At 36.6% G+C, this 13,048-nt stretch overlaps 2 protein-coding genes across 2 annotated transcripts; both read right to left on the reverse strand.

Moving 5' to 3' along the window:
• Positions 1 to 12: 12 nt before the first annotated feature.
• On the reverse strand, positions 13 to 715 carry LOC122091012 (disease resistance-like protein DSC1). Its single transcript, XM_042660818.1, has one exon. It carries the CDS (start codon positions 656 to 658, stop codon positions 200 to 202), a length of 459 nt encoding a protein of 152 aa, XP_042516752.1. The 5' UTR covers positions 659 to 715; the 3' UTR covers positions 13 to 199.
• Positions 716 to 6,504: 5,789 nt separating this feature from the next.
• Positions 6,505 to 10,219, reverse strand: LOC122058667 (wax ester synthase/diacylglycerol acyltransferase 4-like). The gene is made up of 4 exons (XM_042621322.1): positions 9,372 to 10,219; positions 7,482 to 7,832; positions 7,251 to 7,388; positions 6,505 to 7,010 (listed from the first exon to the last, which is right to left on the reverse strand). Exons 1-4 carry the CDS (start codon positions 10,146 to 10,148, stop codon positions 6,855 to 6,857), a joined length of 1,422 nt encoding a protein of 473 aa, XP_042477256.1. The 5' UTR covers positions 10,149 to 10,219; the 3' UTR covers positions 6,505 to 6,854.
• Positions 10,220 to 13,048: the final 2,829 nt, after the last annotated feature.

Genomic DNA, 13,048 nt, shown 5'->3' on the forward strand with positions numbered 1-13,048 from the left:
TCATCCCTGCAGACAGTTAGAAATGGAATTCACAACTCACAACATAATTGGAAGTGAAACTCAAATGCTTAAAGAATATATGAAAAGTTTTCTTGCGGGAAAAAAGGTCATTATTGAGTTATATTGTGAAAAGATATATTAAAACCAAGAAAAAAGAAGTGATCTTCACAGAAGAAGTATACTCTCGGGTTACTAAGACTTACCTATCGCCAATAACCCATCCACTCTTATTTCCTGCCGCTCGCAAAGCATCCTTCCATATTGATAAAGTTTTGGGCGCCTCCTCGCTAAGTGTCTGAGGCGAAATCTCAAAATGTCCAGTTTGATTCTTAACGTCTGATGGTTCAACCTTGAAGAAAATGGGTAAAATGATTTGACCGGTTCCATGACATTCCAGCATCTGAGCGAGTTCCCGGAGGCACCATTTGCTTTCTATGTATCTTTGAGAGAAGACAGCAATCGAGAGTTTAGAGCCTTTTATAATATTGAGAAGCTTACCAATATCTTCTCCTTTGCGTAGATCTTTGCTGTCGATGAAACCACGGATTCCTTTACGCTTTAGAGCACTGTAAAGGTGACCAACGAATATATTGCGAGTGTCTTCGCCTCTGAAGTTGATAAACATATCAAAGTTTGAAGATTCAACCTCTGACACCATGATCAATATTTCAGTTGCAGGTAGAGAGAGATGCGATTGTGAATTTGTTAAACAACTCTCTCTATTTGATGATTGGCGGTTTTGTTTCCTGCTTCTGTGTGGTCAGTTGGGAGTCGGGACTCGGGACACGGGACTCGGGACTCGGGACTCGGGACTCGGGCCTCGGGAGGAGAAAAATGGTGATTTAGCGGGTGAATTTGGTTAATAAGAAAAAGGGATCAGGGTTCCTAAAAGGCAGGTTTGCCCTCTACACTAGTTAGCTCTGCACCAAGCGGAAATGGGATCGAATTTTCACTTTTTATGAGACAGAATGGTCATTTCGACTTCCATTGTGTTTGTGCCATAACTTTTAAACCACGCTAAGCAACGCGGCTAAAAAGTGAGTAGAATCACTTTCGGTGCTTTCATGGGTCGCTGCGGAAAAGTAAAATGGAACGTTTTAAATCACTCTCTAAAGCATAAATCACTGTCAACTTTGCGTCTTTAACGGGTGAGGAAAAGATTAAAAATTTTAAATAATTTAAAATTTTAAAAATTTTAAAAATTAAAAGATTAAAAGAAAAGAAAAAGGAAAATCGCATTTTAGGGTTGGTGGTTGAAAGGTAAATAGTGGGATGAGAAATGGAATTGGTTGAGAAGTATTTTTGTGTAAATGATTAGTTGAGAAATATTTCCGTACAGGATAACTGGAGAAGGTTATTGGTTTCGTCCACGGGTGGCCTTGTATTTAACTTATCTTTTTTTTTTTTTTTTTTTTGGTCAAGTTTCAAAATTTCAATTGCTAATGAATGATGAAGGATAAGAACGAAGAAAATTATAAAAACTTATCAACCATTGGAGTGGAATAAATTATGATCATATGTCCTAACGTTTTTATATTTATTTTATTTTTGGAAGGGTGGGGTGTGGAGGGGTAAACAAAAGCGCCCGGGGTTCTCTTTTTTGTTTCACTTATTGGGACTATTGTTGTAAGAAACGTTTTTGCAAAATGGTTTACATTTTGAAGTTAGGTCTTGTCTGGATATATGCTTATATTTATATGATGGATAGATTTTTTTTTTTTAAATTGTTTTGAGGTTGAGTTTTCAGCCCGGGCGTGCAGCCCTTGCTATAGCACAAGAGCCAATGGAAGGGCAATAGTGCACCCATAAGCATCAAGGGGTGGGGCGAAAATTTCACCCCATCCTGAGACTTGGTGTAGGCACTACAATTTTTTAGATTTTGTATTCATTTGGATAGATTTGTATGAAGCATGGTTTGAGGAATTGAATTTGATTGACATCGGTTTTGACCAATCCCAATTCTTAGTAGATACCATATCAGTGCATTGATACAATAAAAAATGATTATTTTAATTAAAAATAAGGGTATTTCTATCCTATCTAAGCCTATCTGTAAAGGTATTGACCTTGACCTGTTTTCTCAATACTGAATTCTCAAACCTTCATATGAAGTCCTAAGTTTATTCTTACCATGCTATTGCTTCTAGTTCTTTTTTTTAATGGAAAAATATTGAATATGCCGTCAACATATAGTTAGCTAGCACTCACTATTTATATTTGTCTCTTTCGACCTCTGTATTCTTTTTAGGAAAATTATTTTGTACCACCCCTATTTTTAAACCTTATATGACAAACCATTCTAATTTTCTCAAAATATCTAGTAGGTACCATAGTTAGTAAAATACACATATAATACGTGCATCCAAACATTTAATTCAAAAGTTCGTAATTTGGCACAACAATAAAAAAAAAAAAAAGACCGTTTAATATGCGGATTTTAAAGATAACCGTCTTATACACGAATAATAGTCGTATAATACGTTACATACTCAATAAAATTTTTGGTTCAAAAAAAAATAAAATGACATTAACCCAAATGGGCCAAATCCCGATTCCTGACCCTTATCTTCTATCAGGAACCCTAATCGATCGAAACTATAACCCTTCTTCTTCTCTCTTCTAAGTTAACCAAAAAAAGGAGGAACCCTTGCCCTATTGACCCCTTCTCCTCCATCTTCGTTCTCGGCGGCCAGTGACCGAGGGCAATAGGTAAGACATCAATACCCCTTGCACTCATTCTCTTCTCAATTTTTTTCCCATCGATTGTTGAAAACATAATCAAACATTCTTCTTCTCCGTTTCTCTTCCCATTGGTAGTTGAAAATCCAATCGAGGGCGATTGCAACTGTAAATAATTTTTAACAAAAAGCAAGAAAGATTCAAAAGAGATGACTCACATGGACAAAGATGGCCAAGGGTTGGATTCTCCAAAAGGGGTTGAAATGAAAACTTTTCTAGAAAATTTAGCATACAATCGCTAGTTGAATTGGACCGACAATTATTTACAAACATAGTTGCAGTAGGACAATGAGAAGAATTAGAAAGAGAGAAATGACACGGGTGTTCTCCTCCCTCTATTCTTGCAATACTGCATCTGAGAAATCAAAATAGTTGAATGGAGGAGGTTCTTGAGCTTTAAAATTGATCCATGACAGGTCTTAGATTGTACCCCCATAGAAATTTCAAGAAAATCCAAGCACATCTCTGGGATAAACAATTGCAAACACTTATTCTCCATCTTCTTGAACCTTGTTTTCGTACAAAAAAGAAGAAGTGAACATGTAAAAGTTACAAGACAAGATGAGGTTTGATTCTCCTCTTAATTCTTTCTATCATACCATTTTTAGGGGTTAAATGTAATTAATATTAAATATGAAAATTCAAAAGAATGGGAAATAATTTTAAATTGGAAAATTAGATTGGATTTTAGTGTCTATAAAGCATGGTAGATTATAATTTAGTTTCAAACAATCATTTTTAGTCCTGGATTTTTGTTCTTGGATTTTTTACAGAACAATCGTATTAAACACATATTAAATACGTATCGTATCATTGCCGTACGCGTTTTATTACATCGGATTTTTTGAAACGTATTATTACCGTATGGTCCATTTAATTGCCCTTATATCCGTCCATATTATTGCCGTCTCCCAACTTACTAACTATAGTAAGTACCCTGTTTTACGAACAAAATGACACTTAAATCCATTCCGTTAGATCGAAATCGTCAAATGATGTCGTGGTAAAGTTGTTATTTTCTAAATAACTTGCCATTCTACCCTATGATATAAAAACCCCCATTTCATATAATTGAAACAAAAAACTTTCGATTTAGGGCTTCAACCAAACATTCTCCTCCGATTCAGGAAACCTAACTTTCCCCTATGATGAATCTCCTCCTCTGAAGGTGAATTTCACCAGAGGATTGCGACCTAACCCTCTCATTTCACACGCTTCCTCGTTTCTGACAACAAAAGGTCAAAAATGGTGGAGAGACCTACTCAGAGGTCTGAGACGGAGTCAAATTTGAGCTACGTTCCAACTGAAATGAAAATTTTTTAACTTTTTCAACAATTTTTTCACAAAATAAACCGTCAGAATTACTCAAGTTCTGATCCTATTTCAGTAGATGACGGTCATTTTGATCTGTTTACATGTTTACCAATTGAAATTGCTTGTATGAGGATTATATTTGATCTCAGTTTCCTCAAATGAAGTTTTGTTCAAATTGCTGTGAAATTTCTGCAGCAAAGACTTCGAAATTTTAACTGTGTGATCGGTCTGTGACTGATAATATAAGATTTGAAAAATTCAATCAAAATTTAAGTTTCTTAACTATTGAATTTGGATTTTCCCCCTTCCCTGCTTTTGGGATCAACAATGGATATGGAGAGGACAAGGAGCTCAGTCTACGTAGGACTGAAGAGAAATTCTAGCAAGTTCGGAGGTACACATCTTCGATGATGTCCCCCGTGCATCACTATGCACGATTAGAATCAGCCGGTGTGGATTTCCAGAGCTAACAGAATTCCATAGCCAAAGCTGCAACTCAGAAGCTTGCGCAGGTCATGCATGGCACATCAACAAACGGAGGATAACTCTCACCCTCACTGGCTGCTCCTCCTTCAATTCTCACCCTCAATGGCTGTGCCTCTTTCGGTTATCACCATCAATGGCTGCTCCTCCTTTGATAGGCCCTTCAATGACAAAATCTGTTATTAATCAACCCCCAATGCGTAGAAATTTCTTCGGCAGACCCTTCAATGGCTGCTAATTCGTTCAAGGGTTCAAAAGAGTCTTTTATTTGAGATTAAAATAGGGGAAAACGTTGAGAATTGATGTGTACATAGGTAAACATAATAGGGACAAAAGAGTCTTTTTTATTTCCAAACTAATTGACGATGTTATGCTTTAGAAGTATGTTAGATATTTTTGAAAAATTATAGTGCTTTGATACATGATAATTTTCCTTCGTTTTTATATGATAACAACCACAGTGGTATGGATCCCTCTCTCTTTATAATCAGTGTTCCAACAGTGGAAAAACATCCTACCTAAAAAAAAAAGCAGTTGAAAAACTAGTCGTAGAAACGAAGTCTATTGAATTGTATCGGATAGATCTACTTTTACCTAGAAAAAAATAATTATTTTTTTATTATGATTTTACCTTTGGATTATACATGTGTATCAAGATCCAAAAAAATTAACACTAGAGATTGATCAAGTTTGATTCCATTGGAATTAGACAGATATTAACAGATACGATTCAAGTTTTAAAACCATAGTATCCATACGGAGTGTCTTAATGTTACATTCTTATTCATGGCATAGATTTGGTTCTTCTTAGTTGAGCCCTCTATTCCCCATGTGGTGATGATCTCTTTAGTTGTTGAGATTTCTTTTTTGATCCTTCCTGTATGTATATAGGTCACAAAATAAATAGGGAATCGAATCTAGGACCATGCACTTATCGACACAATCCTCAATTCGCCCTAACCATCTGAGCAACCCACGGATGGGTCACAATGGTGTACAACAACCACACCACTTTCAAGTGGTTCCCACATCCCACTTTGTTCTATCATGACTCTTTTCTGCCTCATCTTGTGCTATGGCTAGCTCTTCCTTACCTTTTCTCTTTTCTTTATTCAAAAGCAAAAACTGCTTTATTCCCTATCGGAAATGTGAAAGTTATTGCCCCTCACTATGTGAGATGTTAGCATTTTGCTTTTGGAAGGATAGAAGGAAGCTTCATTCCCTTTATACTTCACCATTGAAAGTTGAATCTGTTATACTATGCTTAGCCTTAAGAGGAAGATAAGTTTCATTCCCATGTAAATATGCTAAGATGGAAGGTATCACTCCTTGCTCAAGGGAGCACAACGGATAAGGAATTCTAACATTTGAACTTAGGAATAAGTGTGAGCATCTTTTTCTTAAGTTATGTTTTGATGTGAGTTATAGAGGTATATTCCCATAACGGTTAAGGCTGAACCTGTATGTTGTCGACATATATTCTTGGGTAATCTCCACCTAGTTTCTTAAGGTTTTGGGTTCTGGGTTGGACCCCCAAGTGGTTCATGGCCCTTCCCACAACGGTTAAGGCTGAAGCTACACAACCTTGTATCAGAGTCCACGTCTTGAAGCTACACTTGAGATGGAATGTTGACATGTTATTGGGAGTTATAGAGTTGTACTTCCACATTGGTTTTAGTTCAGTATCAAAGCATATATAAACTCCTCATTTTGTCAACCGGGTGTCATATTTGGATGATGAAGATGTACTTTTGAGCGGACGTTTAGAATTATACTTGGAAAATGACCAAAATAACTGAAGAGGATTTATGAGTTCAAAAGTGGTTAGATGGTCTTAGATTTAATCCAAAATTTTGAAATAGTTGACTTTAATAAATAACACACACACACACATATATATATATATATATATATCTTTTTTTATTTTAATGAGGACATTCTGGCAATGAGTTCATATTTGGACTTAGATTTCAACAAAGTATAAATTGCATATGGCTAACACTAATTGATATTTTTCTACCACAAAACAATTTTTAGTTGATATTTGAGCTGCTTCTGTCAACTCTCCTTCACTTTTTTTTTTTTTGGTAGAATTGACTCTCCTTCACTCTACTTCTGAATTCTAACCGCATTACATTCTTAATATACTAATAACCTTGTAAGATGATTAATCCATACATGAATTGCTCATCAAATAGCTATTAGAGAGACACTAGCTACGGACATCCGATGAATGAGAACATTTAACATGCACTCTCTCACTCTCGTAAATCCATGTTGCACTCAGATTAGACCCAGAAGATTTGAGCCATTGATGATTATCCAATAGTTTCTTTTCCACAGACTGCTTCAACAATATTTTCATAGGCATCCTTCATGCAAGAAATGAGCATATCCGCGTCAATAAATCCCTTTTCTGTTCTCATCACTAGCCTTACATCGCCCATGTAACTCACAATGGTGAAAAATACACTCTGCAACACTCGCAAGAATTTTTTGGTAAGAGTCAACTAGAATACTTTATTAATAATGATGAAAGAATAAAGATTACATTCACGTTGAGTTGATAATCTACCTGCAGCATGGCCATCAGCAGATGAACAACCCAAATAATAAGCCAACCACATGAATTAAAGACATTAGAAGAAGAAAAAAAAAAAAGAGTCTGGTTGCTGTAAAAAATAGTAAGAGAAGGTATTTGGGTTTTGAACTACCTGTGGAGCACCAACCACACTGAAGTACATGCCATTAATGGGATGGTCTGAAAGTGAGATCTTCTGTGTTGGACCAATCAAATTAGAAAGCCCAATGCTGGTGTTCTTAAGAGTAGAATAGATGAACTTGGTTCCAGCCTAAAAGAAGGAAAATTTAATTAGACCTTTCTTCTACATAGTTTGGAAAATTTTAAGAGTTCTCTCTAATGGAAAGAATCATTAATGGCATACCTCACGGCCCAAGACACACTTTAACATATTCAATATTTTACCAGAGACATAAATAGCTGCTGAGTTTTTCTTCCTTCTAATCTGTTTCTTTGCTTGTTCTATATACTTGAGGGGACAAATATTTTCTGAATGAGTGAAAGATGGAACTGATATATTTAAGAAGCTACAGTGGTTTCCCCATACATCATTAGCCTTCAACATATCTTCAATACTCTTATATCCTCTCAGCATTCTCATGTTCAAAATGACCAATGCAGTCACACGTGCACCACAAGGATTTTGTTGTGTCATCCTCTTTGTGTATAGTGTGATTGCGTAGGATATTAAACCAATGATCACATCATTCACTGTCTGTTCAATGATGGGATAGAGTTAGCAACTTAGCATGCATTGAAAACAAATCCTAATTCTTGTATTTAGAACATTCCTTATGGCTAGTTATGTGGAGAGGAAAATTCATGTTTTCTGCGTAAAATGAAAACCTCAATAATGGCAAGTTCATGGAGTAATGGGAATGCACAAGGAAATATTAATAGAGGCGTTAATTTTCATTTTGTATGAGGTGGATCAATCATTTTGTCCCCCAATGTGTCTGTATGCAAGGACCACACTCCCCTCCCCCATAGAAACTATTTTTTCAACTTAAAGTTATTGGAAAATCATCATGTCTATAAGGGTAGAGAAAATCATCAAGTACAAAATTTTTTTTTTGAGCAAATTCGAATCATCTGTATTGAGCTTCTTGCAATGCAAATTTGACAAATAATCCCTACATGCCACTTTTAGGCCTGGGGATGGCTTTGATCGGACAAAAATATTCCTAGTTGTCGTAACAAAATTGCTTATTACTCTTCTTTCGTATTGATCCAACGATATGATATTGATCAAGGATTGGGATCAGATAGGGCTGATTCCAATCCATTCTCACCAATTCAGGTCGATACGATATTGACCAAGAATGATGATTGGATATAGAGAGCTGATTCCAAGCTGATCTCACCAATGCAGGCCTATACGATCTGTTTTCTCAAATTGTGGCCTCAAATGTCTCTTCCAAAATGTTACCCAAAAAGAAATGTCTATTATATTCCTAACATTCGGACTCAAATCATCTATGACTACATGTGGTACACGTCAATATTGTTGTAAGATTGCATCAAATAATTAATTGTTGTAAGCCAATAAGAAACAACCATGTAAAGATCAATACAAAAAACATTCAGATTTTGAAAAGTATTTCACATAATTAATAAAGACGATGGTGCATCATTATCTACATTTATGGTGGAGGACATAAGGTGTCTCAAAATCAAACACAATTTTTATAAATGCTACATGACTAGCAGCTAAGTTCTTGCTACCTCGAGGAAATGGAATAATTCATTTTTCCTTCATAAATACCCTCTTAAGTTTTAGTATTTTTTAAATTATCCTTTAAAGTTTCATTTTTTTTTTTTCTGCTGCGAATCCAGGTAAATAATTATGGTGTAACGTATAATTTGAGTGATTACCAAAAAGAAAAAAATTTGGTGAATTGGATCATGATTCATTAATTGTTTTGTGTCCTTATTTTCATTTAATTCAAATAAACTTCTTAAAACACTTTCACTAATTTAACAAGTATACCACTTTGTAACAGAAAAAATATATTCTAATTTGGGTATTCTCCCTAATTAAGTTATGTACTCATGTGTCATGCTTTTTTCTTATGGGCTACCGGTCCACAAGTGCCTCCAAGGCTAATCTTCAAGGTGCACCTACTGCTAGGATTCTTTCTCCCTTTCTCCTGAGTTGGTTAATTAAGTTAGTCGGTCTTGTTCATGCATTGCTTACCAACCAACTCTCACACACAACACACATACAGAACGAGAGAGAGAGAGAGAGACTTACTGCTCCAACCTTGGACTTAATTCGTCGTATATGATCGAGGGGGAAGGTGATGGATGAGAACTCAACCGGTTGGAGCTCCACACACGGTGTCCCTGACCTAATGGCCGTCTTACTATCTTCCAAGATTGTTCCTTGCAACAACCCAACCACAGAATCAGAAACAGTGTTAAGGCATTTTGATAACAGCCTTGACACACTGTACCATCTACATCTTCCTCCGGCGGGCGATTTCTCAGATAAAGAAGGGAAGATAATGGGAAGAGACGGATCATCCACCCGTTTACACCATGAGAACATTGCACTCATGATAGAATAACCATCTCCAAGTGCATGGCTCATCTTAAAGATCAGTGTCTGTGCACCATTACTTGTTGGGTACATGAAAATATGTATTTCCCATGGAGGCCTACCTTCTGGAAGCTTTTCCATGGCTACCTCCGACAGATACTTGCTGAAAGGCTTGTCGTAGTCACTTAGCCCCGCAGGGAATGTTGGGATCACGACGTGGTTTTCGATCGTAGGATCGACGTGCTTCCATCGTTGCACCCCTTTCTTGTCTGCAACAATAATGGAGGATAAACGAGAGTTGATGGGTATCATGATTTCTTGGATTTGATCAAGCATTTCAGACTTGGTGAAGGGGATATCAAGCTCTAAGACCAAGATAGAGGTTAAGGATAGGATAGAGCTGTTGAAGGACTGTGATGCTGGGCTTAGTGGAGGGAGGCCATGGATGTCTTCTGTTGCAAGCCCTTGCAGTTGCTGCTTAGAAGCCATTGTTGATGGTTTGTGATTTTCTTAGTCGCCTTCCATACCACCAGTTTTAAATGAAGGTGGCATTTATGTAGCTTGGAGGCGGGTTCAGGGTATTGGGTCAGTCGGGTCAGCTTGAATATTGTATAGAACTTCCGTCCGCCCCACTTAAGACAACTTGACCCATTTAAACATTTCTAATTCGATTTTGAAAGATTTTTAAGCTTTCATTTTGCCTTGCATGTGGTCAATTTTGTTTGAACCGCTTAACCTTGACATACGTGCAAGGCACCTTAAGGTCCATCTATATGCCAAATTTAGGCACCACCCTAACTATACCGTATAGGAAATGTTTGGACCGTATAAGTAGCTATCTTAGCTCTCGGTGGACTGTCTACGAAACCATAGTTTATAGAGCAAGAAATAACTGAAAATATGTCTAAAAAGAAGGTTAGAAAACCAATCGGCTCAATATGGGTTAGTGGATATATGGTTTACATTATCATCTACTTATGCATCGAATTTGAAACCAATCATAGAAATTGTCTAAAAAACGCTTAATTTGTTTGATACTGTTTGAAGAATCACAATCAGTCAAAAAGAAGGAAAATAGTACAAAATTGCAAAGAGACTAAATTTGACATATAATCCATCCAAGATAAACCTCATGTATCAATGTAGCAATCAATGCTAAATCATCTCTCTATGCTGCAATATTATGCCGTATGTGTTAGGGGTGCAAGTTTGGCCCTAATGGCGCAAACCCCGTCCTTGACCCGTCCTGATCCCAAATAAGTATCGACCCAAAAATTTTGGTTCTAAGGGCTAACCTGACCCTGAAATTTTTGACCCTGAGTTAGGGTCGGGGCAGGTAAGGATGATGTCTTTGGCCCGCCCTGAACCTGGCCCTGGTTTTTGCCCCTGATTTTAAATTGATATCAACTTAATTTTAGATATTATTTGGCATTGATTCATTGACACCTCAAAACCCCTAATGTATCTTTTCATTGATCTCTCTTGCTATGTTTATCAAAAAAAAGAAAAAAAAAATATCTCTCATGCTTTTTTTACCTAAAAAAAAAAAATATATGGTATACTTGGCCCTTAATGGCAAACCAGTGTTAGGATCAATTAAGGTCATCCCTACCCCACCTTGAAAAATCAGGGCCAATCAAGGTAGGTAAGGATTGGGCCTGGGTTGAAATTTTGTAGCCTTGAGTCACGATCAAGGCAGGTTTGAGTCTAGTTAAAGGAACTCAGGATTGGACTAGGGTTTTAAGAAACCAACCCAACCTGACATGTTGCACCCCTAGTATGTGCATATATGGTTCAAGGAATTGGGACCAGAACCGGCCACGATCGATCAATGATCCAGGGTTCTTTTTTTTCTTTTAACCGATTCCACTTGAATCATGCTTTTATGTACCTATAATCCACCTGGAGGTCCTGGACTATTATAATTTTAGCAAACTACTAGTGGACATTTCACTCTTCAATGCAGTCTTTGATTGATGAATTCATGTGAAAAGGATTGGATCATGAAATTTGGAATCTAAATCCAAAATTTGGAAAGCGGGGTTTGGATTTTATGGCAATTCCATGGATTGGGTCAAAAATGACAACTCAACTACTGTAGTTAAGGCTCTGTTCTGTACTTGGACTGCTACTGCTACTGCTACTGCTACTGCTACTTCACTACCTTAATGTACCACCGACGCCTCTTACAAAAAAGCATTATTTGTGTGACTGGGGCTCCTTAAAAGAAACAGTGGACCACCATATGGCTCTCACATGTAACATGGACGTCTGGAATAAGGCCTGTATCCTGGCCCCACTTCCCTCAGGGAATTGGATCGACGACCACGGGCACTTAATGCACCCAACCCTCTTTGGTGGTGATTGGCCTACAACTTTAATGTGCCACCAGAACTTTTTAAATATTAAGCAATAAGTTGACTAAGTCAACTACAGTTTCTTCCCCTTACTCCCAACTCCTGACCAAAGTCAAAACTTGAAAATCTCTCTCTCTCGTTATGTTGTTGAAAGTGTTTAGTTCAGCGTTTGACAAGCTACGTGGATTTGGTCGATTCCACAAGCAGTTCAGCTATTCCACACTAGGGTAAGAGGCTTAAGCGGATGGAGATTAGAGTATGATTTCAAGTATTGTTATTGTATCAATCATATTGTTTTTATATTGGTTGAGATCAATTTTCAATTTTTGATTGATTCAGATCGATTATTTGCATCATTTCAGGGGTAAAATAGTAAAAAAATTATACTTAAAAAAAAAACAAAGACAAAATCAGTCGATATGCATCAATCCAATATGATCTGGATTGATATCAGATCAATATCGAAAAATACCAATATCGATACCGTGTACAAACGCAACCCTAAAACGATGCAGAAAATAATGGAAAAAAAAAAACAAACAATGCACACGGATTTTTACGAGGTTCGGTAAGATTGCTTACGTCCCCGGTGAGATGAGATCCTGCTTCACTATTGTTTGAGATTTAAAATGTAACCGCAAGCGTACGGATCAGTGTAGCTACGGGTCGAACACAAGGAGAGCAGCCACTTTATTTTTTATTTCTTTTAATAATACGAAAGTGAACTGATTAATGGTTGTGATCTAATTCTAATTACAGTCCTAAACATAAGTATCTAAAATAACGTCATAACCATTCGCCATCTAAGAATTTAAAGACGCAAGCCACGCAATTAAAATTAAATAAATAAATAAATGAAAATAAACAACCCACGCAAATAAAAAAAATAATAATAAAGGAAAAAATAAAAGCTAAAATAAAAATAAAGTAAAAGAAATGGGATAAAGCTAGAGAGAGACTCACAAGTAGGTTTCTCTACTTGACTTTAGGGAAAGGGAGACAATTAAAATAAAAACAATAAATTGATGGTTC

The sequence above is a fragment of the Macadamia integrifolia genome, chromosome 2 (genome assembly GCF_013358625.1).
Source record: "Macadamia integrifolia cultivar HAES 741 chromosome 2, SCU_Mint_v3, whole genome shotgun sequence".
NCBI classification, from domain to species: domain Eukaryota; kingdom Viridiplantae; phylum Streptophyta; class Magnoliopsida; order Proteales; family Proteaceae; genus Macadamia; species Macadamia integrifolia.

Excerpts from the sequence above, each read along its gene's own strand:
- LOC122058667 (XM_042621322.1), bottom strand. The coding sequence starts at position 10,148 with ATGGCTTCTAAGCAGCAACTGCAAGGGCTTGCAACAGAAGACATCCAT. Across the intron at positions 7,833-9,371 it reads TTAAGTCCAAGGTTGGAGCA|ACAGTGAATGATGTGATCAT; the intron begins GTAAGTCTCTCT and ends ATCATTGAACAG. Across the intron at positions 7,011-7,250 it reads GTGTGGTTGGTGCTCCACAG|AGTGTATTTTTCACCATTGT; the intron begins GTAGTTCAAAAC and ends CGAGTGTTGCAG.
- LOC122091012 (XM_042660818.1), bottom strand. The coding sequence starts at position 658 with ATGGTGTCAGAGGTTGAATCTTCAAACTTTGATATGTTTATCAACTTC.